Source organism: Gymnogyps californianus, chromosome 19 (assembly GCF_018139145.2).
Source record: "Gymnogyps californianus isolate 813 chromosome 19, ASM1813914v2, whole genome shotgun sequence".
NCBI lineage: Eukaryota > Metazoa > Chordata > Aves > Accipitriformes > Cathartidae > Gymnogyps > Gymnogyps californianus.
In genome coordinates, this window is record NC_059489.1 from 14147467 (window position 1) to 14173005 (window position 25539).

At 39.5% G+C, this 25539-nt stretch overlaps 2 protein-coding genes across 2 annotated transcripts in view; one reads left to right on the forward strand and one right to left on the reverse strand.

The window, feature by feature from the left end:
* GLP2R (glucagon like peptide 2 receptor) overlaps nt 1–5205 on the reverse strand; it is a 45982-nt gene extending 40777 nt beyond the window's left edge. Inside the window, exon 1 of the mRNA XM_050908600.1 lies at nt 5101–5205. Coding sequence (XP_050764557.1) covers nt 5101–5205 — 105 coding nt within the window. The remainder of the gene's footprint in view (nt 1–5100) is intronic.
* Nucleotides 5206–9175: 3970 nt separating this feature from the next.
* LOC127024132 (germ cell-specific gene 1-like protein) lies at nt 9176–23036 on the forward strand. Its single transcript, XM_050908577.1, has 5 exons — nt 9176–9491; nt 11088–11135; nt 13410–13562; nt 17758–17869; nt 22781–23036. The coding sequence occupies exons 1-5, from the start codon at nt 9182–9184 to the stop codon at nt 23034–23036; spliced, it is 879 nt and encodes a 292-aa protein (XP_050764534.1). The 5' UTR covers nt 9176–9181.
* The last annotated feature ends 2503 nt before the right edge of the window (nt 23037–25539 follow it).

Sequence of the window (25539 nt, forward strand, 5' to 3'; positions counted from 1 at the left end):
AAAAAAAAATTCCCAGCTATAGACAGATTTTAATAATGATTTTATATATAGTGACTGATGTGTTTAGGATGTGGTGGACATCTGTGGCATATCACCTTATCAATGTAAGGGTTGCAATTGTCCCGAGGGGACTCACATATTTTAACTTGCTCTCTGTAAATATTCATCTTTCTGACACATCTTTATCACACAACACTCTGACTGCAGAGGCCTTTAAGAGGGCCATAGCTGATAATTACTGTTTAGGAAAGGAACGGCTAAAAATAGAAGAGTTAAACGCAAAATTGCTTGGTGACGTGTTAGATTTGGGCTGTTGAAGAAATGCCCAATTAGGAGCAAAGCAGTAGAGAAAGGATAATACTAGATACTGCTTACAGTTCAGTATCAACGTGATGACTTGATCATTATTTATCCAGGGAAAAGAACATCAGCCTAAGCAGTCTCTGTGTATTATGCCAGCTGGTCTCCTGAAACCAGGGCTTTGAGAGGCCAGAGGCGGGCAAGTAGTTAAAGAACACTGTCACTATAAGTCACCAAAAATGAAAAATTCACTACTGGTTGAAAATGTTACCAATTGCAATGACCAAATTTTGGAGAGCAGACTAAATATAGGTTTTCTAAAAAGCAACAATCCTTATATGAAAAGATACTTTTCAGCTCTCCAGCGAAAATCAAGTTCCTTTTGTCTGGACTAGACCCTTTTTGGAAACTGCCTTTCACACATGTGTGGTTGTCCTGAGCTTCTCTGAGCTTGGTGATATGCCAAGGGCTGAGATAAATAACCAGGACAATGTATGGCTGTGAACTTCACTTGTATCTTTTTCTTTGAACCTATGTTTGTTGGAAAAATAAAGAAAATCGTATTGATTTACTTTCAAAACAAGAACAGTGGAGACTATTACCAGCTGTTGCATGAGACCACTCTTTCATGCTTTTGCTGTGTAAAATGTTGCCTGCCCAATACTCCTGCTTTTAGTCTCTCAGCTAATTTCCAGACACCCTACTTTAAATTCCAGGGAGTAGAAAGGCTATAATTATTCTTCCTCTGATGGGCTTGCAAGATAAGGAGAGAATATTTACAGCAGCCATGAGAAAGGAATGCGTGTTTCCAAAATAAAAAGCGTCTTGACATTTCCCTCATGTAGGCCTCAAAATGCTAGGAGCCAGGGGAGATTCTTCAGACACTCCTGGGTCAGTGAACCTCATATGAAGAGGCAAAGACATGGAGATGACGCATTTGTAGAAAAGACTGCTTGATTTAAAGGATAACACTTCGGTTTCCAATAAACAAATGCATTAAACAGCCAAGGAAATACAAGGAAAGCCTCACAGCGGCTACCTGGCTGCTTGTTTGGTTCCATTCCTGCAGATGAGGTTGACATACAGTCATTAAGAAGCTCACTCAACAAGAGTGAGGAGCAGTTTAGGAATAAATGACAGTTTCACATCACTTCCTTATGTAATTGTCAGTTTCTGCAAAGCTGCAGGCAGAGTCAGATAGCAAATACCTGGTCACTATTGATGTAAATATCTGAGAGATGCTTGGTTTTCTACCATAAGGCTTTCTGATGAAAAAAACAAATCAAGTCTATATAAAATCAGAGCTGCACCTGATAAAAAATTAAGAGGTGTCAGCTGACCTCAGAAGTTAATTTGAAATACAGTTAGAAGAACATATAAAATAATTTAAATTATTAGTCAAAAAATGTGCAGATGATTGGAAATTAACAGGGGAGCAGACAATGACCAGTTAATAAGGGACATTTAGATCACAGAGAAACATGAACCCCCCTGCAGAGCATATACTGTGATAGACCTCATGCAACATTTTACTCCTAGAAGCCACAGCTGGAAGATGCATGTCAGGACTTTTTGAGAATTTATATTTAGTTGTAGAAATGAAGTAACATGAGGCACCAGTAGCCAATGTTGCAGTACAGGAGACTATTGACATTGCTGGAGTTGTACATACAACGGAGGATGTTGAAAAGGAGTACAAGACAGTATTAATGAGTTGTATTTGTCCCTGGTGCAACTCTGCCTGTGTAGTATGACTAACTCTGATGGTTGTATCTCAAAAGAGATGGCGATAAATTTGCAAGTTGTAAGGAAGGTGCCGGAGTGGCCTTAATCATTAAAATAAAAGACTAAGAAATCCCCATAGTTTTATCTTACCAAAGAAATGATAAACAGATGATGACTTGAATGGCAGCAACTTGTGAACTGATCATCAGTTACTTACACAGGGACTACCAAAAGTAGCTAAAAAAAGCAAGTTTGCTGTTTGTACGTGACTATTCTGTCTGCAGTGGTCTCCACTCTCTTTGGGGAAAATCTATAAGGACATATGTTTAGAGAAAGGCTGAAGAATGAAGAATGCTGGCAGTGCCTTGGAATGAGGAAAATCAGCTTGCTTTCCCTTCTTGGCTTGAAAGGGATTCATGCAGGTGCCCCAGATAGAAGACTTCAGTGTTTTCTGCAGTGGGACATCCTGTTAAAGCTCTTCTGCATTAAGTGCACTAGAGAGCTATTCACTGTCCAGTGAGAAGGTAAACTGTGTGGGCTGGGAATAAGGCACTAGCCTTAAGAGGGAAGGGGAAATTAAGGAAGTGGGACACCTTGATGTCGTATGTCTGTTTAACTAAGTGAAAGGATTCAACAAAAAAATCAAAGAGACAGGCTTGCCTCTGTATCTTACATCCATGTCACTATTATTCTTCAGAGAGGGGCGCAAGTTCTCTCAGAAAGAGAAGGGTCTGCAGTCTGGGTCAATGTGAGGAGCACAGCAATCACTGCTGAGATCGCGGGGCTTTTCCTGCTTTTGCCACGTGTGGGAGAAGGCCCAGTCCTGTGGGTATGTTCTGACAAAACCCGACAAATTGCTCTCTGTATCTGACATGGGTCTGTGATTACAGATCCCAGTGAGGCTTTATTATGATCTAAGTTTTGGGCTACTCAGGGCTATCAAAATTTAGATACAGTGCATGCTCAGTGGTGGAAATACAAGCTTTCGGGTAAATTTATCGTGATCTCAAGCAGTGGCAACATGCAGCTCAGCATGACTTTTGATCTCAGTTTCATGTTTCAGTTGACATTCAGTCACTAGCATTTAAACAGGACTTCCAACTCAGAAGAAATTAAACTCCAACATCCAAGACAGAAGCTCAGAAAGTCCGCGACCTTTTGCCCTACACTGGACATTTCTTCACTTCAAGCTATCTGAAGTTTCACTGGTAGCAAATGAACCACCTCAGCCTGCGAGCTAGGCACCCCACTCGCACGAAAGCTCACCTGTACTGAAATTTAATCAAACTTCCCTGGAAAGGTCTTTCAATTCATTTGGTTTGCTCAGAGCCCACAGACTGCACCAAGATAACACCACTGTTTAAAAATATGTTGGATGCAGCAGAAAACACTGCCTGAAGCTCTCGCTTAGGAAGTGGATTATAATAATAAACCTCCAAGGTTGCAAACAGACTGGTTTAAATTTATTTTTTTCATAACCGACCACAGTATAATCAGGATTTCACCCTTTTAATTTCTTATACTAAGCTAACAGTGAAATGAAATGTTTCTGTTTATTCAGACTATGCTATTATGGACAGAAAAAACCCTTCAATTTAGGTATAAACTAGAAATAAAAGCTAAAATATTTACTTATTCTTTCAGCCATGATCCTGGTTTATTCTGACTGATATTTTTCATATCTATATAGGTGTTTGCTAGAAAATATGGATATAGTGATTTATAATTGTTATTTCTTTAAATTTTTCTTTCTTATGAAATAAAATATAAAGAAATATAACATATTTCTTTAAACAACTTACAGGAATCACTATGACAAAGTAATTCACTGTGATTTATAGTCTTGTAAAGTTTTGATCTCACAGAAGTAATTGGGAGATTTTCTGTTAGCATTGATGGAACCAGTGCTTCGGTCGAGGTATCCTACAGATTTAAGGTGTCTCACAAACCTGAGAGTTGTTTCAGTTGTATATTCATTTATGCAAGAAAAGCTCTAGATTTGAATTATAAAAAAGCATTACGAATATTTTCTATTAAAAAAACCCAGAATATGTGTCTCCTGGTAACTTTTTCTTCGTAAAAAAGCTAGGAACACAATTACGGTCTCTACAGCACGTACATATGCAAACCCACTTCCTTAGTAACTCAGTTAAATGGAGGACGAGTGGATAGAAATACCTTATTATTTTCATTTTAAAGTAAGCCTGTTAATTACACTTATTCTCATGTACACTTATTTCATAGAAATGTATCCTAAATCTATATATGAATTTTATTCAGAGGAATTGAACTTTACTACGACTTAGTATTTTTTTTTAAATTTATTGAAATCAAGGTTGATATTAATAAATAAATAATAATGATTAAAAACGTGCAAAAAATGCCTTGAAGTGAATTACACTGAGACATTTTGTCATTAAATACCTAAAACTCTTCCAAATTATAAGACAATATAGATAAAAAAGTAAGCTTTCAGATTTTTTTATAGATTTAGAAAAAAAAGAAGTTAGTGGTTTAGTAGATCTCTACAAGAAATAAGAGTAGAAATCACATACAGATTTACTAGCCTTCTGTGAGAAGGTGAGGTGCAGAATGAAACCAGTAACACCAGATTTCACAAATGTGAGATTCAATGCTCACGCCTCATACAAGTCAAAGGCTAAAAGATAGTGCTAGAAACAAAGCAAAGCTGTTTTTAGAACAGAGGAAAAACAGTAGAAAATCAACATGGTTTGCAATAGTATTGATATCTGGTATGAAAATTGAAAAATAAATATAATTCAATACAGATAAATATTGGTATGAAAAGCAATTGTATAAATGGATGTAAACACAATTTATTCACTGTATGAATGAACATTAATAGAAGAAAATTGTAATAAATGACCTAGAGTGAGTTCCAATACAAAACTCTACAGCTTCTCAGTCAACATTTCTCATTACTAATTTTTAATAAACATAAATTTTTATGTCAGAACTATTTTTGAAACAAACATTCTGTTTATGAAGGTTAAAATATAATGTGCTAGGAATCCATGTTTATACTGTCCATTATTAATTATTGAATTAGCTTACCTGTTTCACTAGAAACAATATCATGACAGAGCTGGCAGGTGCGGGAGATATTCTGGACCAGAATCCCATGCTGGAACAGAGACCAAAAAGTGTCACTATGCCCATTCTAATAAATCTGTCCCCAATATGCTGTTATTTCACTCTACTATAGATCAATTATATCACCCTGTCCTGTGGAAAAAAAGTAAAAATTTCTTCTTTTATTAGTGCAACTGTTTCATGAATCTTCTTACAAATAAGTGTGGAAGTCTACTAAAGTGTCTAGGTTTGCTAGACTCCAACTACGTTTTGTTTTTTCTGATTAAAGGCAGAGAGAATTTACTCTAAACTTCACAGAAAGTCTGCTTACTGTAGCTTGTCCTTTAGCCAATAAGAAGTCAGAAAACTATTAAAACATTAAAGGGCTGATCCTGTTCCCTTGAAACTCCATGGGAATTTTGCCAGTGGTTTTGCAAGAATGCAATCCAGCTCCATAAATACATATATATATTTATATACACCTCATGAAACCATTAAAAGATGCCCTAGAACACAGAAAAACTTTGTGTAGGAAGCTTGCTGAATCTGGTTGGCTGTTAGGAAGCAGCTCAGTAATAGCTGTTTTTATCCTTTCTGCTCATATTTTGTCAAGTATGCACAGTCAGTGCAGGATCGGGGAGAATCTAGATGTACAAAAGATGATGTTACCAGCAGCTGAAGTTTTACTCCAATTCTTGTGACATTTAGTGGTTTTTTCACAGCTTCAGCTGTGAGGTTGGAGAAACTGCCAATGAATTTCAGCTTCAATTTTCAAAAAATTGTTTGTAATTTTTCTAGTTGCAGAGAATAGCCTGAAAACATTAATAAATCTATGTGTTATGAAGGCTTAGGGAATAAAACCATTTATCATATAATAGTTTTATGGTCTAGCTTACGATTGTCATGCTTTGAGTTGGCAATACAGAGAGTCAAGAAGATGTTGCCTCCTCCATTTCCAAGAGAAATGAAACTTGCGGCTATTCGTACTGGAGGATGGCTCGTACCCTTCCCAGAATTCACAGGTGTCCTGAGCGGCTAAGCTGGAGAGCAGACAGAGGTGCAACACTAGGACCGTGGAGGCCGGCAGTAGCCCAGTTTTCAGTGCCAGATATAGGCTAAACCCAAACTGTGTTTAGCACATCCCATCAACCTGGCCAGCAGTGTGACCTGATTCCCTCTACTCATGTGCCAAAACTTTCTTCTGGAGGAATCCAGGAGGTGGAAGGGTATGATGTATACCCATGTCTTGTCTTTACATAAAGTCTGGATGTGGTAAAAAAGGGTACTGGGACATGGGGTGTGGAAGTGCTCTGGGGAAAAGTAGTTCAGGGTGGAAATGCATCCAGCCCACTCTAGAGGCCTGGCAGTAAGGGCACTGGCTGCTCTGCACTACTGTGCCTCCTGGGTGGATGTGTCAGTATACATATTTCTCCCTGCCACACCTAAGGGCAACTCTGGGGACCAGGGAGAGGCCCTTCAAAGCCCCTGTAGCAACTGCTTGTCTGTGTATTGCTACAAGGGATAAAAGCACATTTTCTAATGGCCATATGAGTAAGATCAGCTCTCTAGCAGTTTAAAACCAGCAGACCTGAATAGTGCTCTGGCATTGGAGCTGTTCTGAGATCACCATAAGAAATGTCCTAGTGCTCAAGAAACCCTGAGGTCTGCCTAGACCCTAGATGAGCAGATCCACAGAGTATCCTGCGGTCCATCCTCACTATTGCTTAGTAGCATGCATGTCCTCTGATCTTCTCCACTGATAGCTAGCACCCAGCAGCTGAGGCTCTGTTTTCAGTTTTTTACTTCTACAAGTTGTTAGTTTTTACTACTGCTCACTTTTAAAAATCATCTGAAGTTTATACTTGAACGAGCTCTGTGGTCCCTCTAGAGTTAACGCTACCCAGGACTAGGTCAGTGCAGAAGACCCACATTAAAGTGTCCGCATATTGTAATTACACTAATAAACTGTGGCACTAGGTGGTAAAGACAGAATGCAGAGCTGAATTTTGAATTTCTGAGTTACTGTTCAGAGTTTTTACTAGAACAACATAAATCAGGAGGGTCATAATGCTGAATGCTAGCCACAACTGTCCACCCTCATTCACTCTCAACTTTACTCCAGCAAAAATCACTGAATGTAGCACTTTCTTTGAAGCAAGGTCCAGCTAATCTATTTGCTCCTCTTTTATTTTCTTTCTTTTTTCACAGTATGACAGGTCTAACCAACAACTGCTCATGCAATACATTTCTCCTATTACATAGAGCGTTCTTACATGGCAAATTGATTTAAAAGTTTGTGGTACCAGCATTGATAGGGCATAAGCAGAAAAATGGCTCAGTGAAAAATCTCAGACTTGTCAACCAGAAAATATCAATTGAGAGAGATCTTTCTGAAGTCTCTGGAGACTAATTCATAGTCTAGTACAAGGTCTATTTAGTCAAAGAAGACAACAATGCTATGACATTTGTGCTGGTTAAATTTTATAATGGGCATAAAACTGTAAAGTTTGTACATATTGAAGAGGTGTCAGTGTTACTCCCAAGTGAACTCAACTGCTCTGAGTCAGTGGTTGCACAGGCCTCAAAATATGTTTGAATACAGCCATATGCAGATTATTCCTGGGAACAGGAACACAGATAAGTGTTTAATCCTTAGAAGGACTTCCCTCCCTCCTTCCTTCCCACCAATCCTGTTCTCAGACTTGCTGGGCAGTTGGTAATGCTGTCCAGAAGCAGTGTTAATGCACAGAGGCTTCAAGTGGAGTTCATGAGGGCTACATCCTTGTGAAAATACAGTAACACAAAGCTGTAGGAAAAAATAACTCCTGGCTCAATTTACAGTCTGTTTTTCAGGTTGTGAGATTTGCTCTGCCTTTTTAGTCCAGATACCTGCTTGGTCTTTCACTCTGTTGCTCGCCAGTTCTTCAAGCTGAGATCTTCGTAACAGTCTAAAGCAGGCATTTATCCTGTTTCTTTGAGTGTCATGCAGGGACTTGTTTAGCCACATGCTTCTCCAACCCTGACATCTTCTGGGTAGAGAGTTGTCTTAAAAATCAGAATGATTTTCGTTAAAAGATACATATGTGACTTCAGTGTCTGTCCTGTGGTATCACTCTCCCTTAGGGCCTGTGTTTTGACCTTACAGTTGTAAAATGAAGAAATCATTTACTAACACTCCTGCTTCTTCTGGTTCTTTGCATCACTTATTTGCATTATCAAACAGGCAGAAAAAGCAACATAGGTAACATGTCAAGGTGGGAAATGTTTCTTAGATGAAGGAAAAAAATGCCATTTCACAGAGAGAACAGATGGACAGACAAAATGAGGATAATTTAGCTTTTTCTCTAACTTGGGCAAGACTTCTAATATGTGTTCATGGAGGCAGACTGGACAGTGCCCAGAAGCCCATCAATAGCAAAGTCATGTAACTTACGACTTTCATTTGTCACTGGTGGAACTTCAAACAGATGCAGTCACCTTCCCAGTGGTTTTGGGAAGTGCTGTAATGCTGTGAAATGCTCTAACTTAGCAGCAGGTTTTATCTCCTTAAGAATTTCTTTATAGTAAGATTCACAACTGTATTCAATTTAATCAGCGTTCAGTGTAACAGGAGCATTTGGAACCACAAGATTTTATTTATTTCTTAGCTGAGAAATGGAGAAGTTCCATCAGTCTGACTCCACCTGCTGATCAAGGTAAATATGCGTATTTTGTTTGTAGAAATAAAACTTTTCTGATCACATACTGGGGTACTTCCAATGCTTCTGTGTTCTGTGTATCTTTAATCCTGTGATTCATGGGGCAAACTATAATTTATTGTCCCACCTCCTCATATTTCTTTCACATGACATTACTGCCAAACAACACTGTCCTATATCCTTAATCTCTCCTGCCACATGATTTCTGGTCATGCCCATATCTCTGCGTTCTGTTTTAACTACTAAGCTGGTACAATTTCCTGAGAGGAATGAAGAATGGGATGGTAAATACAGGCAGGTGTTTCACCAGGCAGATATAGCTTTGTAAAAGGTTTCTAGAATAATTGATATTGCAGTCCTGGAGGATGCCCATTTCAGTCCCAGCTGCAGACAGACGGCAGAGAGCCTCAGCAGCATTTTCTCTCAGTTTTCTCTCTTTAGTCTTCTCTATTACAGCATTCAGTAGCAGTTACTGGTGTGAAGGGACGAGAAAAGTTGCCAAACCTTTCTGTACTGGACAGAGCAAAGGGCATCACTGCATCCGCTTTAATAGCCCTGATGCCAACAACAGCAATGCTGTGCAGTATATTTGGGAGACAGGAGATGACAAGTTCATTGACCGAAAGTTTCATGCTGGGATTTGGTATTCCTGTGAAGAAATTATAAATGAAGAAGGTGAGTAAAACCATGTAAATTTACTTAAGAGAGTAGTCAGAGTTCTTCCTACTTAGTTGGTGTCACCTTCCTCTTTGCTGCAATATCGTGTATGTATTTTAAAGTAAAAAGTATCATAAAAAAGTTGCTCTTCTCTGGGAAGGGGGATCTTAGAGGGTACTATCTAGTCAATTCCTAAAAAATTCCTAAAAAATTCTGCAAAGAACTTTAGAGTGACATGTTGTAGTACAGATGAAGATGATTTTTTTTTAATTCTTCTAACCAGAGCAGCAAGTTAAGTTACTTTAACAGGAAAGTATTTTATTTCTCTGATGTTTTTATCCCTTAGCCAAAAATGAACATATTTGCCTTAAATGATTGCTTACAATCCCTTATGGCAACATAAAAAGCACAATGTGATTTTTTTGTTTTAAGAATCATTTGAGCAATTAAATCTGTGAGATCTAAGTTATTTCATGGATGTCCTATTAAGCACAGGTATTTCTACTTTCTTACTGTGATCTCACCTTTCATAAATCAAAGCAGAAGAAGATTATTTTCACCCTGCTAAAGCTTAATTTGGACACTTACTAGTCATGAGTAGTGGCATTTAATTGAGTTTCACTCTGCATAGGTAAATGTCAGTAGAATGCAATTAGCTTGCCATTAAATAAAGCTTCTAGTTAATGTTGGATCTTTGTATAAGGGAATTGCTTAGCTGGTTCAAGAAATAGGGCATTTATTGTAAATGCAGATCAACACTAGGTTTTTCCCCTTATTGTCCTGATCAGTTTACAAATGACAACTGGAACAAAACTTCAGAGAAATCAAATCAGCTGTCATCTGTGCTATAAAATGCAAATATTTTCAGAGTCACTTGTCCTGAAAGTCCAGTTCTATCAGAAGGTCTTGTAAGTTATGCAATTTTAACAGGGTAAAAGTTGAAGATCAGAACAAAATACACGTCCAAAAGACATCTTTCAGGTGGTGATTGCTATGGATACTGCGGTTGTTTAATTTGTGCATCTGCTATGGAAGTTCTTGTTTTCCAACTTGGTGGTTAGTAGCTGAAAAAAACCCTGTATTTTCAGAGCAGAGCAGAATTAATTCCAAGAGCTTTGTTCACAGCATCTGTGTGGGGGTCAGGAGGTCACATGGATTTGAAAATCAAAGCTTACAGAAAGAAATTGGAATCAAGCTTAGAAGAAATTTATATGAGCAGCAGCCTTGTTGCTGTAAGCAACAGGAGAGCAGGTCTTCCTTCCCAGGGAAGATGGTATACAGGCTGCCAGTCTTTCAAAGGAATTGATCTTTTTCCCATTTTGGCTTTCACAGCTACAACCTTTTGGAAATCAATTCACAGCCTTTCTCTAAGTCTCCATTTCTGCCTTGAAAAAGTCTGGAAGTATTCTTTTGCTAAGCCCCAGGAGTAGGTCGATGTACCAGGGACTCTGTGTGTATAAACATACATCAGAAATAGTTTCTCCTGATCATCTCAGTTTGTGCTTTTATGATAAATTTTGCATTTTCTGCTTTCCATTAATCTATTTCTTTACATCATTACAGAATACAAAATAATCCTGAATTTTATTTTAAAATAATTTTTTTTTTTAATAGGTGAGAAATGTAGAAGCTTCATCAGTCTGACTCCAGCTGCTGATCGAGGTAGATATGCACATTTTGTTTGTGTAAAGAAAACTTTGCTGATCACATTTACCAATATAAATATTCTGTATTTTGATATCAAAAATGCTTGCTTTAATCCCACAGTTTTTTGTCCTTTATTTAGTTTTTCAACTTCAAAATGAAGTCCACATGACTTAAAATATGAATCTATGTCTTTTGAAAACACTCCATTTGAATACAAATATTTTTAAAAATTACTTTGAATATGGGTACTGGAAGGCAAGATTTGTAATTTTTTGGCCCCTCTCTCCTCACACCTCCATGTTCACAGTCAGGAATTTTGTGGCTTGCACCATGCGGCCTGGAGAGGGCAGAGGGACAGGCAATGTGTGAACAAGGGTGGGCAGTATGCTGAGGGGACTTGGGGGAGACATGTTGTGGACCAAAGCAATCTTGATGGCAGTCTGAATCCCCTCCCTGTACCTTACACAGAGCTGTAAGGAAGCATGTCCATTCTGAAAGCAGAGAGTTGCCCTCTTTCTTTCAAAGAACGGTTCATGTTTCTATAAAACATGCCTGCAGATGCTGTTAAGCGCCCCCCCTCCGATGTAAATCCTGTCACTGATGTGGTTAGACCAATCACTTTGCAAGTGGCTGATCCGGAAAAAAAAGGTTTCCTTCTTCCCCAGGGGGTTGAAATTGCATGTCCAGGATACTGGGACTGGAGTACTTTCCTGGATACGCAATTTCAGCCCCTTGGGGAGGTAGAAGGACTCAATATCTGAAGGCCAGCCCTCCTTCCCTCTATTGCAGCTTGTCACTGTGCACAAATAATTCAAGATTTTTATAGCGTGAGAAAAAAATATAAATGAGATGTGGTTCTTAGTCACACAGACAAGGTACTCAGAAAGGAGGGGTAGATTATGGGCCCTGACCTGAGTGCTCCTCACATGTGAAACCACTGGTGGGCATAGTGCTGAAATTAACTCTGTGAACAGCATCAGCAAATGCCACAGGCACCTGCAGGTCAGATCAAGACACCTAAGGCAGCATCTAGGTACCTGATAATCACACTGAGAAGCTATCCCTGTGTAGTGAAATCCTGTGTGGAAATAGACTCTTGCCCTGCACAGGAGAAGAGCGAGTTTGTGTTCTGCACATGCACATGGCTGCTGTGTGCACAAAACTCAGGGTGCATCAGGCTCATCCCTCCTGGATTTATCATCGCTAGGCATCATACACGGGGATTATCATGGTTGTTCAGTGCATACGTAATGACGGCTCACTTATCAAAAATGTTAAGATGCAAGCTCTCGTAGCTGGAGCAGCCAATACTGTTGAGCAATGTAACATCTGGAGTTCCTGAACAAAATCAGAATTTTTTACTGAGACAAAGATTTGCTGGAGAAATAAACCCTGCCCAGGAACACATAGCGTAGCCCAAGAATTTAATTTCTAAATGGCCTTTGAATCAGAGAATCACATGAAATCACTATTTGAATCTACAACCAGGTGTCTCAGGACACACTTACTTGTTTTTAAAAAGGTTTGGGAAGGCTGTTGGCCAGGTCTTGCTATGATCTGGACACAAGAAGACCTCCTGCTCCTGACTCTGGGACATTAGCACGCTAATAGTAAAACAGTAGGCTGAGAAACTTTAATGGGAAGATTAACTTCTTGCATAAGATGTAATTAACAGATATCCAGAAAGAGATGAATTAGCAGATAGCCAGAGAAATGAATCTCAGTGAAATGTGGAGAGTGTCTGGCCTCATGAACGCTTCTCTGTCCAAAAAATCAAGATCTTGTTTGGTGGAAAATTAAGCCCATGGGGAAGTTTTTATTTAATGACTAGACCCTCAGGCCATGGGGCTGTGTGCATGGTCTTGCAGTTTGTTAGCTGGGTGACGTGGTCTTCTGTTTTGGTACACTTCTGTCTGGACTCAGCAACCATGATGTCAACAACTAGATAACTGAATAGTAATTCTTCTTTTTATATTAACTTTGGTTCATGGTAATTTTAGGGTAGCTACTGAGTATAAAACCATACTGCCCCACCTTGTACTGTAAGCTTCTTAAATATATAGCAGGAACGTGCAAGTGCTCTTCCACTAAATGGCCAAATCAGTAGAGGGAATTATAATTTAGGGTGTCCATTGACCTTGAAGTCTTCCTATAGATGTTATAATAACATCCTCACAGCCTTTGAGCTTTTGTTTAATGTTGTGTAAACAGTATAACTGAAGAAGAAAGAAATGGTGAAAATACTAAATGACTGCTTATAATATCAGTGCTATTGATTTGGTTTTCCAGGGGTTTTATGGCTGTCTGTTGTAGCAGAGCTTCTGTACATCATTTTGCTTCTGACTGGAGCCATTCTTATGTCAGTCGAAATGTGCTACTACAGTACTGTCATTGACAGGCTAAAGATCAACGCCTTTTCTGCAGTAGTCACCGTGTTAGCAGGTACAGTTAAGGATCTCGATTTATTACATCCAGAAAATGCAACACTGATAGACTTCCACCTGAAAATTAATAACAGTGTCCAAGTTTCAAAACTATTATAATACCTATGGAGACACTAACAATATAAGATGTAGCAAAATTTTATGGAAAATATTATTTTCAATTATTATTTCTTAATATGATTAGGTTTATATTTTATATTTATAGTTTTTACTATTTTAAACTTCATTATTTTAATCTTATAATTTTTAATTTCATTGTCAGGTTGGTTGTCAAAGATAAAAAAGTAACATACTCTTCCAAATAACTTGATTTTTTATTTCCAGCATGCTAAGTATAAAATTAGGAATAGCCAAATTAAAATAGCACTTTTAAGAGGGAATAAAATGTAATTGGATAATTGTTAGTAGACAATCGTCATTAAAATTTTCTTTCATTTTCTGCATATTACTTCTTAATCCAGTGCTTTTTAATCATAGGATCCTAGGTAAATTCAGTTTGGAAGAAACTTCAGAGGGTCCCTAGTCCAATCTGAGGAATCTGGTTTGAATTCAGTGTTGACTATGTGTTGAGCAGGAGGAGGTTGGACCGGAGACTTCTGAATGTGTCCTACAGCCTGAAGTACTCTGTGATTCTGTCTATATTATAGAATTGTTACTGAGGAATGTTGCAGTAAAAACAGCAATTACGGGTAACATGAACAATGTTTCATAGAGTTATTAATTTTAGAGCCCGAAGCAATCATACTGTTTATTTACTATAATTTCTTGAGGAACACATGCCACTGTGCTTCATACTGTTAGGATTGTTTAGAATCCAAAGTGATTTATACTTGGTGAAAGCATATCTTTTAGAATGGCATCTAATTGCAAGTCAAACACCTGGCAGATGGCAAAGAATTAATCTCAAGATTGTCTTTCTCTGTCAAAATTTTGGGCTTTGATCCTAATCCTAATGTTTCTGGATTTAGTGTTCATGCATTTGTGATTGTTGTGCCTTTCTTCGTAAATTAAAGATTTATTATACTTTCTCCTCTTAAACATAATCACACATTTAATTCATTTGCCAATCTCATTTTTGTTGGCTAAATAAATCAAGTTTATTTAATATCTGACCATGATAATGGGCAAGAAATAATTTTCTTCCTTTCTGCAGAAGCCTTTGCATAGTTGAAGACAACTATCACGTCTCTCCTTCATCTTCTCCAAAAGAAATGATTGAGAAACATATCATATGACTTCACATGTATTTCTAAGACCTCTGATCACTCTTGCTGCTCTAGTCTTTCTCTAGCCCAGTTTTTGCACAATATTCCTAGAGGGCAGTGCTAAATGTGGACAATGGGCCGAACCTCCAAGGACTTTAACAACCACAATTTATATTCCAGATGGTGACTTCTGAAACATTCTAGTTTTTCTTAATTTTATGGAAATGTAAAACTTCTAGGGACCCATCACTCTGACCTGAGTTAGGCCCAACTCTGCTAAACTTTTCCTGAGGGATATTTGTCTAGCTTCATCTTAAAAAAATCCCCAAGCCCAAAAAAACCACCACGATCAAAAAAAAAAAAAAAAAAAAATCAATGTTCCCTCTTCTGTACTAAAGTTTCTGTCACCTTCTTAGGAAAAGTAATCCAATTCATACCGTTCTAAAGATTTTCTTCTGCCTAATCTAAAGCCCTGGCTGCTGTAATTTTTTACGGCATTTGTTTTAGGATACCCACCTGCAACAGAGAGCAGATGATTCCTCCCTCTTTGCAGTTAACTTTTACACATTTGAAGGTTGCTATCTCAGCTCCTTGTCCAGAGAGCAGTCCCCAAACTTTGCTCCCTGTGAACTCTGAGAACCTGCTGGAATATCTTCTTTCTTCTGAATGACTTTCCTGAAAGGTGTCCAACTCGTTAAAAGTCTCTATTATCACCAGTTCTACTAATTGCTCAAAAAGCGCCCCATTTCTCCTGTATCTCACCAAACCTCATGATCCACTGTCATGTCTATTTCCAAGGAAAGAGTAGTGAGCTTTATTCAACTCTTTAGGCAGTTTTGCCCACTATTAGCAGCTTTTCCCTCTCCCAATAATCATAAATATTCACTTTTATTAATATTCTTTTTGCTTTTGGCATGTACAGTATTAAGGAGGCTTACACAGCAAGCAGCAAGCTTTTGCTGGACATTCTGTTTACTTCTGCTAGTAAAATTTCTTGAAATATTAAAAAATGGAAAGGCATCTGTCTTAGCTGTTAAACTTATGTATAAATCCTTTGTCAATACAAACAAATCTAGTTGCCCTAATCTATAATGAAGATCCAATTTCTTGTACAAACATACTCTCGATTCTAGCAGAAAAATGCAAATTAAAATTCAGCTACTGGAAACAGTAGCTGCATAATTCTAGCTATATTGAAAACACACAATTAAAAACCCCTGTTACAGTATTTAACCACTGAAAAACCACATTAAAGATAGTGTTTGATTTCTCAGTTCCCTCAGTCTTTAGCTCAGACTGAATAAAATCCTAAAATGTATGTTCTAACTTGTGCAGAACATGTGACTTAAAAGAAGAATCACAGTGTGAAATTTTCTGACCATAGGTATGTAAGTTTATAATGTCCCACATGCAGCTTTTGAATCTACAGAAATTCTTATTCTAATTTGTGAGTGTTTTCTCTTAAATACATATGCACTGCTAGTTGACTCCACTGCTATGAAATACTCATTGATACCACTGTCCTGTTGCCCTCAGTGGCCTTTGATGAAAAAGAACATCGACAGGCACTCGTATATGACTATGCTTGCCTTTTATATCTATATTAGTTAAATTTTCACCATTTCTCAGGCACCAAACTGCCCTGACGCCACTGCTGAAACATTGAGCCTGACTCAGAATTTAGTCCTTGTACAAGAGCTAAGAGGAGAGCTCCAGCACAGGAGCTCATGTTCACACTCCAGTTATATGCATTTCTAGGCAGCCAGACTGGAGGATTCAGGACAGACATTTGTGTAACTCAAAAATGGCTGTGACATACAACGTCTCTGGTGAGAGATGGACAACTGATCTCCGTTCTCTAATAACCACATCGGCAGTCAAACAACTTCCTCCAAACAGTTTATTAAGGAATGTGCTCTCAGGGTGCCAGCTAACTACCGAATGATGTGTTTCACAGCATGAAGTCTCTTGGCTCTGTGCTACATAAAAGAACTCTCCTAATTGCCTGTTGATGGTGTTTCAGGCATGTTTCAGTATTTCAGGGAAGACCATTTCCTAGTGATTACTGAAGCCAGGTCATTGTCAGCCCCGACCTGTTATGCCCAAGGACGTGTGTCCTAGGCTGAGAGATACGGTGTGCTAGCTAGCTAGTTTTGTAAGAATTCATGAAACAGACCTACTTTAGGAACACCTAACAAATTGGGTCTTGTGAGTTTGGAGGGGGACCGTCTGCTCTGAGAAGCTAATGTGTTTTAGACAGTGGGATATTTGATACTGCAAGGGTATTTATGGATTTGTAAATGAAGCTGGAAACAAAACAATAGATGTTCACAGGGAAGTTCACTACTGGAAGATAAAAAGCTAAGGGAACACAGATACCCTTAGGATTAAGTAGCAGCCTAGTAGCAATTTTGAAAATTAAATTATTAAATATAAGCCCCTTTCATAATCTAGACTTTCAGTGCTTTTTAATTGCCATTAAGTGTTTGTTCACTTTTTCATTCATCTACATAACTTTGATAAATTTGGCTGCATTTAAGGCACTGGGAAAGGGCATATGACTGCATGCCTTTGAAAAATCTTTCCACTGAACGATAGGAAACTGTGGGAAAAGTGTCCTGTGCAATGCAACTGAGCGATACGTTGTTGTAATGGCGGATCCCTGCTCAGGGTTGAATTACTAAGAGGTTTTCAGAGGATGAGAGCCAATCAACTTGTTGCCTTTTAAAATCTATGGGCTGATGTCCCATTGCTCCCCTAGATTCCTGTAGCAGAGTAAGTGTCAAGGGACTGTATTAGTAATTGTATTGGCAAATACATGACATAAATACACTTAGATTATAATGTCCAGTATTTTTGAGTGATTTATAGAATGTAGATGCTTCATAAAATATTCTTCAGGAGCTCAAGGGACAACTGCAAAAGTTGACAAAGAAGAATGTCCTCAATTTACATTTTCTAATGTTATTATGATATTATATTTTTTAGGTCTTCTGGGCATGGTTGCTCACATGATGTACACAACTGTATTTCAAATGACTGTAAATCTTGGTCCTGAAGACTGGAGACCTCACACATGGGATTATGGCTGGTCCTATTGGTACTTATTGTTTTATATTTGGTTCTTCCATTATATTTCAGTCACTTCACCCTATGTTCAAGTAATATATACCTAATTTATAAGGAATGGGTCTACCTTATTTCACTCCTGAGGATGCAGTTCAGTAACTAGCTATTTTTCTCCAAATTCAGTTGTCTTAGATTGTTGCATAGAATGTTCAAGCTTGCGAGTTTTGTATTTGTGATCCTTTAGACAGTACAGAGACCTCCAACTGCTCTGCACGAAGTAGAGGTTCTTCTCCATACACATCAGACCCAGATTTAGTACTCTCATCTCCCAGGACAACTGCCTTGCTTAAGTTGTTTAAAACTCTTCAGCTTTAGCCATTTAGGCTGAATTTTTCCTTATCAGATATGTGCGTCAGGTTGCTGTATCTGGAACATTTCAGACAAGATGGTTCAATTTTTTGAAAACAGGCTTAGGTAAAATCACGTTATTTTGGCCCTGTAAATAATTGCAACATATCCTTTGAGAAGATCTAGTGAATTTATTAAGAAAGAGGGCTGTTCAGATGATTTTTGCTATAGAGATGTGTCTTTGAATATCCATCAAATCTGATCAATAGCAACCATTTGAATGTTCAGGTGCTGGAAACTGCTATTTCCCCAACTGCGATTGAGAAAAGTAGTTAGATTGAGTTAAATCAAAAGTCAATTAGGACGAATATTTTGGGTCAGTAGAGCAGAGCTCAGGCTGATTCATATGTGCTCTGACAGCTCAGATCGCAGCTCATTGTCACTCATTCTTGTTGCTCTTCCTACTTTTATTGTACCATTATTGAACAAGAGCTTATAGCTGCATGGAGTCTTTACGATGTAGACTCGCTAGGGATTTTTGCAGTGAAATAGGGGTTTGTTTTGTCTTTCGTTCTGTTACTTTTCACCTTCCTAATAACTCAAATCTCATTTGAAGGTCCCTGTACATTGCACTGCGTCTTTCCAGGAGTCTGTTTCCCAAGCAGCAGCAGTTTGTTTGAAGCTATTGTTACATATGTATAAATGGAGATGTTTCTCTTGTGCTTTCAGAACACTGAAGGATGGTCCTGGTCAACACTCCCAAGCTGGAGATTAGCCAGATCATGACAAATGGTGTATCTTATCCTGTTTGTCTAGCAGATGAGGTGGCCCAGCACCTGTATGTCACCCACTTGCTCAAAGTGGAAATGGTGATCCCCCCTCTGTTGGGAAGAACTGGTCTGAGAAGGTCCAATACCAAGTATCCAGACAACACCCTGGACAATGTCCAGGGGCTACCTGGATACCCGCAACGGGTATCATAGGAGCTGTGCAGGATCCCCAAATAGTGCCTTCTTCCCTCCTTTCAGACTTAGATACATGTTGCTTCTTTGACTCTCACCGCTTCCATTCATTCATGTTTTTGTTCTTGCAATAATAATTTGGTTTCCCTGGTTTGGGACTCTGATCTTTTTTCTGGGAGGTCTCTCCATTTCTTTCATGAATGGGATTAGGCCTGTTTTTACTCTAAAATCAGTAAGAAGAGTGGTCCGTGGAAAGAGGGGGAGTGTTCCTTCGTTACTTCCCCCTTTCTATGGGAGCGGAAACAGAAAACTGCAGACTGGTACTGAGGAGCCTGTTCCCTCCTTTCCATCCCACTGGGAGGAGAAGAAAAACACCCAAATCACTGTCACTATTGCTGTTACTGACACAACTCCACTGATGCCACTATCGCCACCATCATCATGTTCGTTACTGATGTCATCACTGCTGCCACTACAGCCAGCCCTCTCCTGAGCAACTGGACTAATGACTTCCACCATGTGGCATGCACTCAGGGACTGAGGATTTCATGGCTGCCCTCTAACGATTCAGTGCAGCCTGGGCCACTGAATGCCCAAAGAAATGTTTCTACCAACACAAGACTTTCCAAGCCATCAGTACCTGCACACAGGAAGACATTGAGGAGGATGGTCTGTGTGGTGCCTTTTTTCTAATCAATTGCATGCTCCATTTTTTCTATCAAGATTCACTTTCTTCTTTCCTTTTCTCAGCCTAAATGGCAGATTAGTCTCACCCTGTTTGATAGTAATCTGAAAATAAAGCAAGCCATACATACAGGTGCCTCACTCCCTCCTCCCATCTGTCTCCCTTGGTTTCTTTCCTCTTATCTCCTTTCATATATAATGTTGTATCTCTTCTGATAACCCACATTTGCACCTCCCTTCCTGTTGTATGAACCCTCATCTTCAGCCTCCTTTAGCTGTTCTCCCATTGATTGCATGTGAGAATCTCATCTGATCGTAAGAGAGGAAGGATGCTGAAGCTATTTGTCTTTTACAAGAGGAAAGAGAACAGATGCCAAAACCCAGGGACATTAATGATTGTAACTGACATTCCCTTTCTAATTACCTCACCACCCACTTGTGGCCAACAATGTCACCAAGACCATGATAGGGGCATGGGCAGGCAGAGGCACAGGCAAAGACTTTGTTAGTTTTTCGTTGGGACTTATAATCATCTCCTTAGTAGCCAAAGAAAACAAAGAAGTGGGCCCATAGAAGCAGCTTTTCATCCCAGTCACCAGACTTAGTAGAGCAGCTATTCCTGCAAGAACTACTGAGCCTCTATCATGGATCTTCTACCTGCCACAGTTCCCCCTCTGTCCTCACATCCAGCTGCTGTGGCCAGGGTTTTTCTTCCACCTGGCCCAGGAAGCATGAACCTTTCTTCTTCCTTTACAGTGCTGGAATTGCTAATGATGGGTAGACTCACTCTGTGGTATCCCTGAACGTCTCTTCCATAAATCCCTCCATATTTCTCTTTTCTTTTCTTCAGCAGCTTTCCTGGAGGTTGAAAGATGTTTCTATTGTTGGTGAATCTCTCACTCTCCTTGTCTTTCTCAGATTGAGGCATCCTCACATCAAGAGACAACATTTTCACTCTAAAGACCTGCCCTGTACTAAATTCCCATAACACACCTCATATGGGATACTCCATGCAGTAAAAGGAAAACCCATAATTCAGCTGAGCTTCTGTTGGCATTTCTCTTATGCAGATGAATGACTGGTTGCTTTAATTTGCTTTCTTGTTGAGTCAACCTGTTTGATTTCCCCTTTTGTCATTTGTCTCTGGGCAGAATTCAAATTGAATGCTCTCCTTCTTGAAGCTGAATTTCCACTGCAGCCAAACTGCCCTATATTCTCTGGCTCCCTCAGTGACAAGACTTTGCTCACTTCCTTCCTCAGTTCTCTCTAGTCAGATGGGGGACTCCCCATTTTTTCCAGGTTGTTTATGGAAAAGAAAAATTTCTGGCAAAAACTTTGAAGAGTCACACTGATATCCTTCTTGTATTGTCAAAGGAAACCATTTATTTCTGTCCTTTGTTTTTTCTCTTTTAATGCAGTATTGGTCTACAAGAGAATTTGCTCATAAGAGATTAATTTCTTCCAGTCTTTGCTAAGAGGCCTTTATAGAAGCTTTCTTGAAATCAGTTTCTTACCCTTAGGTCGTTGAGTCCTTCAAAGGGCTTCAATAGATGGATTAGGAAGAACACCTTCAACAAAAGCTGTGCTTCATAATATCAGTTCTATTAGTTTGTCTACTAATGCTACTGTGCTTCAGTTATTCAGCCAAAAATGCCTACAACAGAGTCAAGACTACTGCAGACCTGCCACTTTTACCTCATTTCAGAGGCTGAATCTTCAATTGTTCTCTACTGTGGCTGGCTTAATCCACAGGTTGCATACCACCATAGGTAGGCCTGCTGTCCCATTCTTACTCCATTCACATGGGGACATAAATCTATCTGCTTCTGTTGATTTTCCCCTATTCTTGCTATCTCTTTGTTATAAGAGCTATTCTGCAGCTCCCCACATTTAAAAGTTAGTCAGGGTGTAGTTTGACTGACTTTAGGAGCAAAGATAGCTTAAGCTGCTCCCCTTCTTCATGCTTCTAGGAGCCCTTCACACCTATGTGCCATACTCCACCACCCTCAAATTCTGTCAACACATCTGGTTGTCTGATCACCCTGGAAACCAATCCTGCCTAAAAATAATGTTAAAAAAAAAAAAAAAGAGGAGTTGTTTAAAAACCTAAATAAGTTTGTTGAACTACAACAAGGATGTAGGAACAAACAGCTCTGAGGCAGAGGAGAGATAAGCAGGAGTTTCTTAGGCTGATTTCTCCACCAAAGCACATGTTTCATTAATCGTGACCTTGCCATGTTAAGAAAGGCTGTGATGAGTAAGTTCCTCCACTGTGAACTCCAATTCATTCCACTGTGGCCATATTTTTACATGCTACTTTTACACCTCCAGCATGCATTACCCACTCAGTAGTCTGGAATTTTCACACATATTTAGCAAATTATACCTCAACATCATTTTTTAGTTCTGTCTTCTTATGGTTTTACTTTTAACATTTCAGAGTTGAAGTGCTTTTCTCTCTGTTTAGTCATGACCTGTATTTTCTCAGGAATGCATTTCAGTGCTCTGAGCCTGCTTTAGTCAGCTATTTAATTGTGCCTTCTCTTTTCTTTTTAACCCTTTTGGATAACTGGCACACATTTTTCTTAGTGTCACCTGTGAGATTTGTAGTCTCAATAACTGCACCTTTTAATTTTTTATGCATCCTCATTTTTTTATAGTTCCTCTTTCTGATATTAAGCTCTAAGTAGAGCAAACAGAGAAATTGAAGGTAGGGTTTCATTAAACAGGAACGTTAAATGAGAATATTATAACCAATATGTAGAGGTCAAATATGTAAGTCAGGTATGTAGATGGTCATTAACCAAGAATCTTCCTCTACCACCATGCTCCTCTTTCCCTAATATACACCAATACAATCATATGTATGCAGTATTTTCAAAACTAAAATTGAAGGACTTGGATATGAAAATGTTCTGCTAATTTCTGATAAACCTTTTTGTTTATAGCCTCGCATGGGCTTCCTTCGCTTGCTGTATGGCTGCAGCTGTCACTACTATTAACAAATATACAAAAACTATTTTGGAATTCAAGCACAAAAGAAAAACACTGGAAAGGAGTTTAGAGACTAAATACAAGTTTCCTGATCATACAGCTCCAGAGAAAGCTTGCAATGTGTATGTGAACTCTTTTCACAACAGTACAGAGGACCCTGCACACCCAATAAAAGGCTTGCGTCACCTGGCCACTATTTCAGTTCTGTAAATTTGAACCATATCTCAAGGCATCCTGTAAATCATAATACTAGATCAGAATGAAACAGTATTAATTAATAAAAATGTATATTTGTGTACCATTAGTTATTTTTGTTAATAAAGAAATGGTATTTCCATGGATGTTTCAAGGGACTCTTAGTTTCGGAAAAGTAGATTCAGGTGTCTCAGTTCAGAAAAAGACAGTGACACATGTCCTCCACTGCTCTGAATTTTAGGCAGTCTCTAATGCTAATATAAAGTATGTGAGTTTGTTAAAATTTCAGAGCATTATGGATTTCCACCCTAATTCTTTATTGAAAAGACCATAAAAAATCCCATCCCAAACCCAAAACCCACAAAAAGCAGGGCACCAAGTAAGGCAGCCCACATGTGGTGCATGGCTTGAATAATTTGTTTGTTATTAAAGTCACAATCTCTCCAGGAAAATCTGTGTATTACAGCTTATGATTCAAGAGTTTCACCATATGCACAATGGTAGGATTTGCTGTGAAAGAAAGGCTAATAGAGGGAAGAGGCTTTCAATGTAAATACTACTCATTTAAAAAGGCTTGGAAGGCAAACAGAAATCTGGAGGATACATGGTTGTAGACAGCACACAACTCACTTATGAAATTCTCTAGGTATCATTCTGACAACAATGTCAGAAAGAATCGCAAGTTGATTTGTGATTATTATACATGAAGAATAATCTACAATCACATTAAAGATGGGAAAGTAGAAATTATTATGATCCTCATAGATCAGGAATACACAGCTGCTCCACTCTGAGGATCAACATGAAGCTTCCCCATGAAACTGATCTATGTGTACCTACTCTGTAGGACACCAGTTTTTCTTCTTTTTTGTATGAATCCTCCTGCTAATGAGCCCACTAGGAAACACACTTGCGAATGCTGGGTGGCAGAGTCCTTACACAGTATACCGAGCAGCTCTGGGCTTTAGAAAAATCACTATACATTTTTTGCAGGCAAAACAATCCTAACATAAATATAGTCTGAACTTGTTATGCCAGCAGGATCCATAGTAGGTCAGTTTATGGCCAGTGATAAGGTGGAGCTGATAATAGAGTAGCACAATTAAAAACAATTAGCTCAGAAGGAAACCATGGGCCATTAGTGGCAAGAGAGGAAAATTGAGAGACCATAAGGTGAGATAACAAAGCAACACATAAGCCAGTCTCCTCAGAAGGGAGTGATGGGTTGTGGGAAGCCCACGAAGGGGTGGCAGGCACCTATGCCCAGCCTCCATCTGCTATGTAACTGGCCCTTGGGAGTGCTGTGACCTCAGGACAGGCAGTTTGTGCGTAGGATGCAGGCAGGAGCCTCAGACGCTGCTTGGACTGTTGCTGGCTGCTGGTGCTTGCAGTTTGTGCAACAGTTCTGGCATTTGCTTCTAGTTCTTCTGGGAGCAAGTTCAAGGCTCCTCAGATCCAGGTTGCAGGTGGGAAAAGCTGGTTCCTGATCAGGGAGTTTCAAGCACTCATGCGACTGGTGCTAGGGAGAGAGCTATATGACTGCTGGACTGCAAGCCTAGGGCCCAGAGCATCACTCTTCAAAGCAGCAGGAACTCTGCTGAAGGCAGTGTGTGAGCGCTCAGCTTTGGTGGTGACATGTCAGTGGGCATTGCCCCCAGCACCAACTGGAGCAACCGTCCCAGGCACAGCAGAGGTCTTGGCCCAGACCTGGGCTCCCGAGGAAGGATGCAACTCTCTGGGGATGGGGCTGCAGGGAGTGCCTGGGGCCACTTGCTGAAGCTGGAGCAGGTGAAGGCAGCATCCTTACCTGTAGAAGGTGTGCTGTGACTGAGAAGCTCTATTGAAGTTAAGGAGCTTTGGAAGGAGGTGAGAAGGGTGCACAGCACAAGAGATGATGAAAAAGAGATTGACAAGATCTTCACAGAGATACTGCAAAGATGACAGCCTGAACCCCTATAATGCACAGAAGGAAGAGCAGCCAGAGACTGTGCTCACTGGAGACTCCCAGGACCAGGAACACTGGATGTTGTGGCTTCTGGCAAGAGGAGGATGACTCTTCATTGGCAGATCTGCAGCTGCAGAATAGTTTTGGTCTCTGGCAGCAGGCAAGAGACTGCAAGCTCTGTCTGGGGAGCATTCAGAGCCAGGGGAGCCTGAAACATGCAGCAGAACCAGGGGAGCGTGGCAAGTGACAGTAGTGGGAGATTATGTCCTTCAGGGGTTGGAGGCCACTATCTCGTGACCTGACTTGCTATCCAGGGATGTTTGCTGTTGTTGTGGGCTTAGATCTGAGGTTTTTCAGGGAGACAGCTGAAGCCTGTCCAGCCCTCAGACTATGATTCCATGCTGATTATCCATGTGGACACCAATGATACTATCAGGGAACCCTTGAGCATGTCAGGAGTGACTATATGACTCTGGGGGGTGAAGGTGTAGGACATGAGGGCCCAGGTGGTGTTCTCATTGATCCTGCAAGGACAAGGCTTGGGAGTAGGGCACGAATCCTGTAGGTCAACAC

What these genes read in the sequence shown, in the direction of transcription:
- LOC127024132 (XM_050908577.1), top strand. Translation starts at nt 9,182, where the DNA reads ATGCCCATTTCAGTCCCAGCTGCAGACAGACGGCAGAGAGCCTCAGCA. An exon ending in GACTCCAGCTGCTGATCGAG is followed by an intron (nt 11,136 to 13,409) that starts GTAGATATGCAC and finishes TTGGTTTTCCAG; the next exon opens with GGGTTTTATGGCTGTCTGTT. An exon ending in GATTATGGCTGGTCCTATTG is followed by an intron (nt 17,870 to 22,780) that starts GTACTTATTGTT and finishes TTTTGTTTATAG; the next exon opens with CCTCGCATGGGCTTCCTTCG.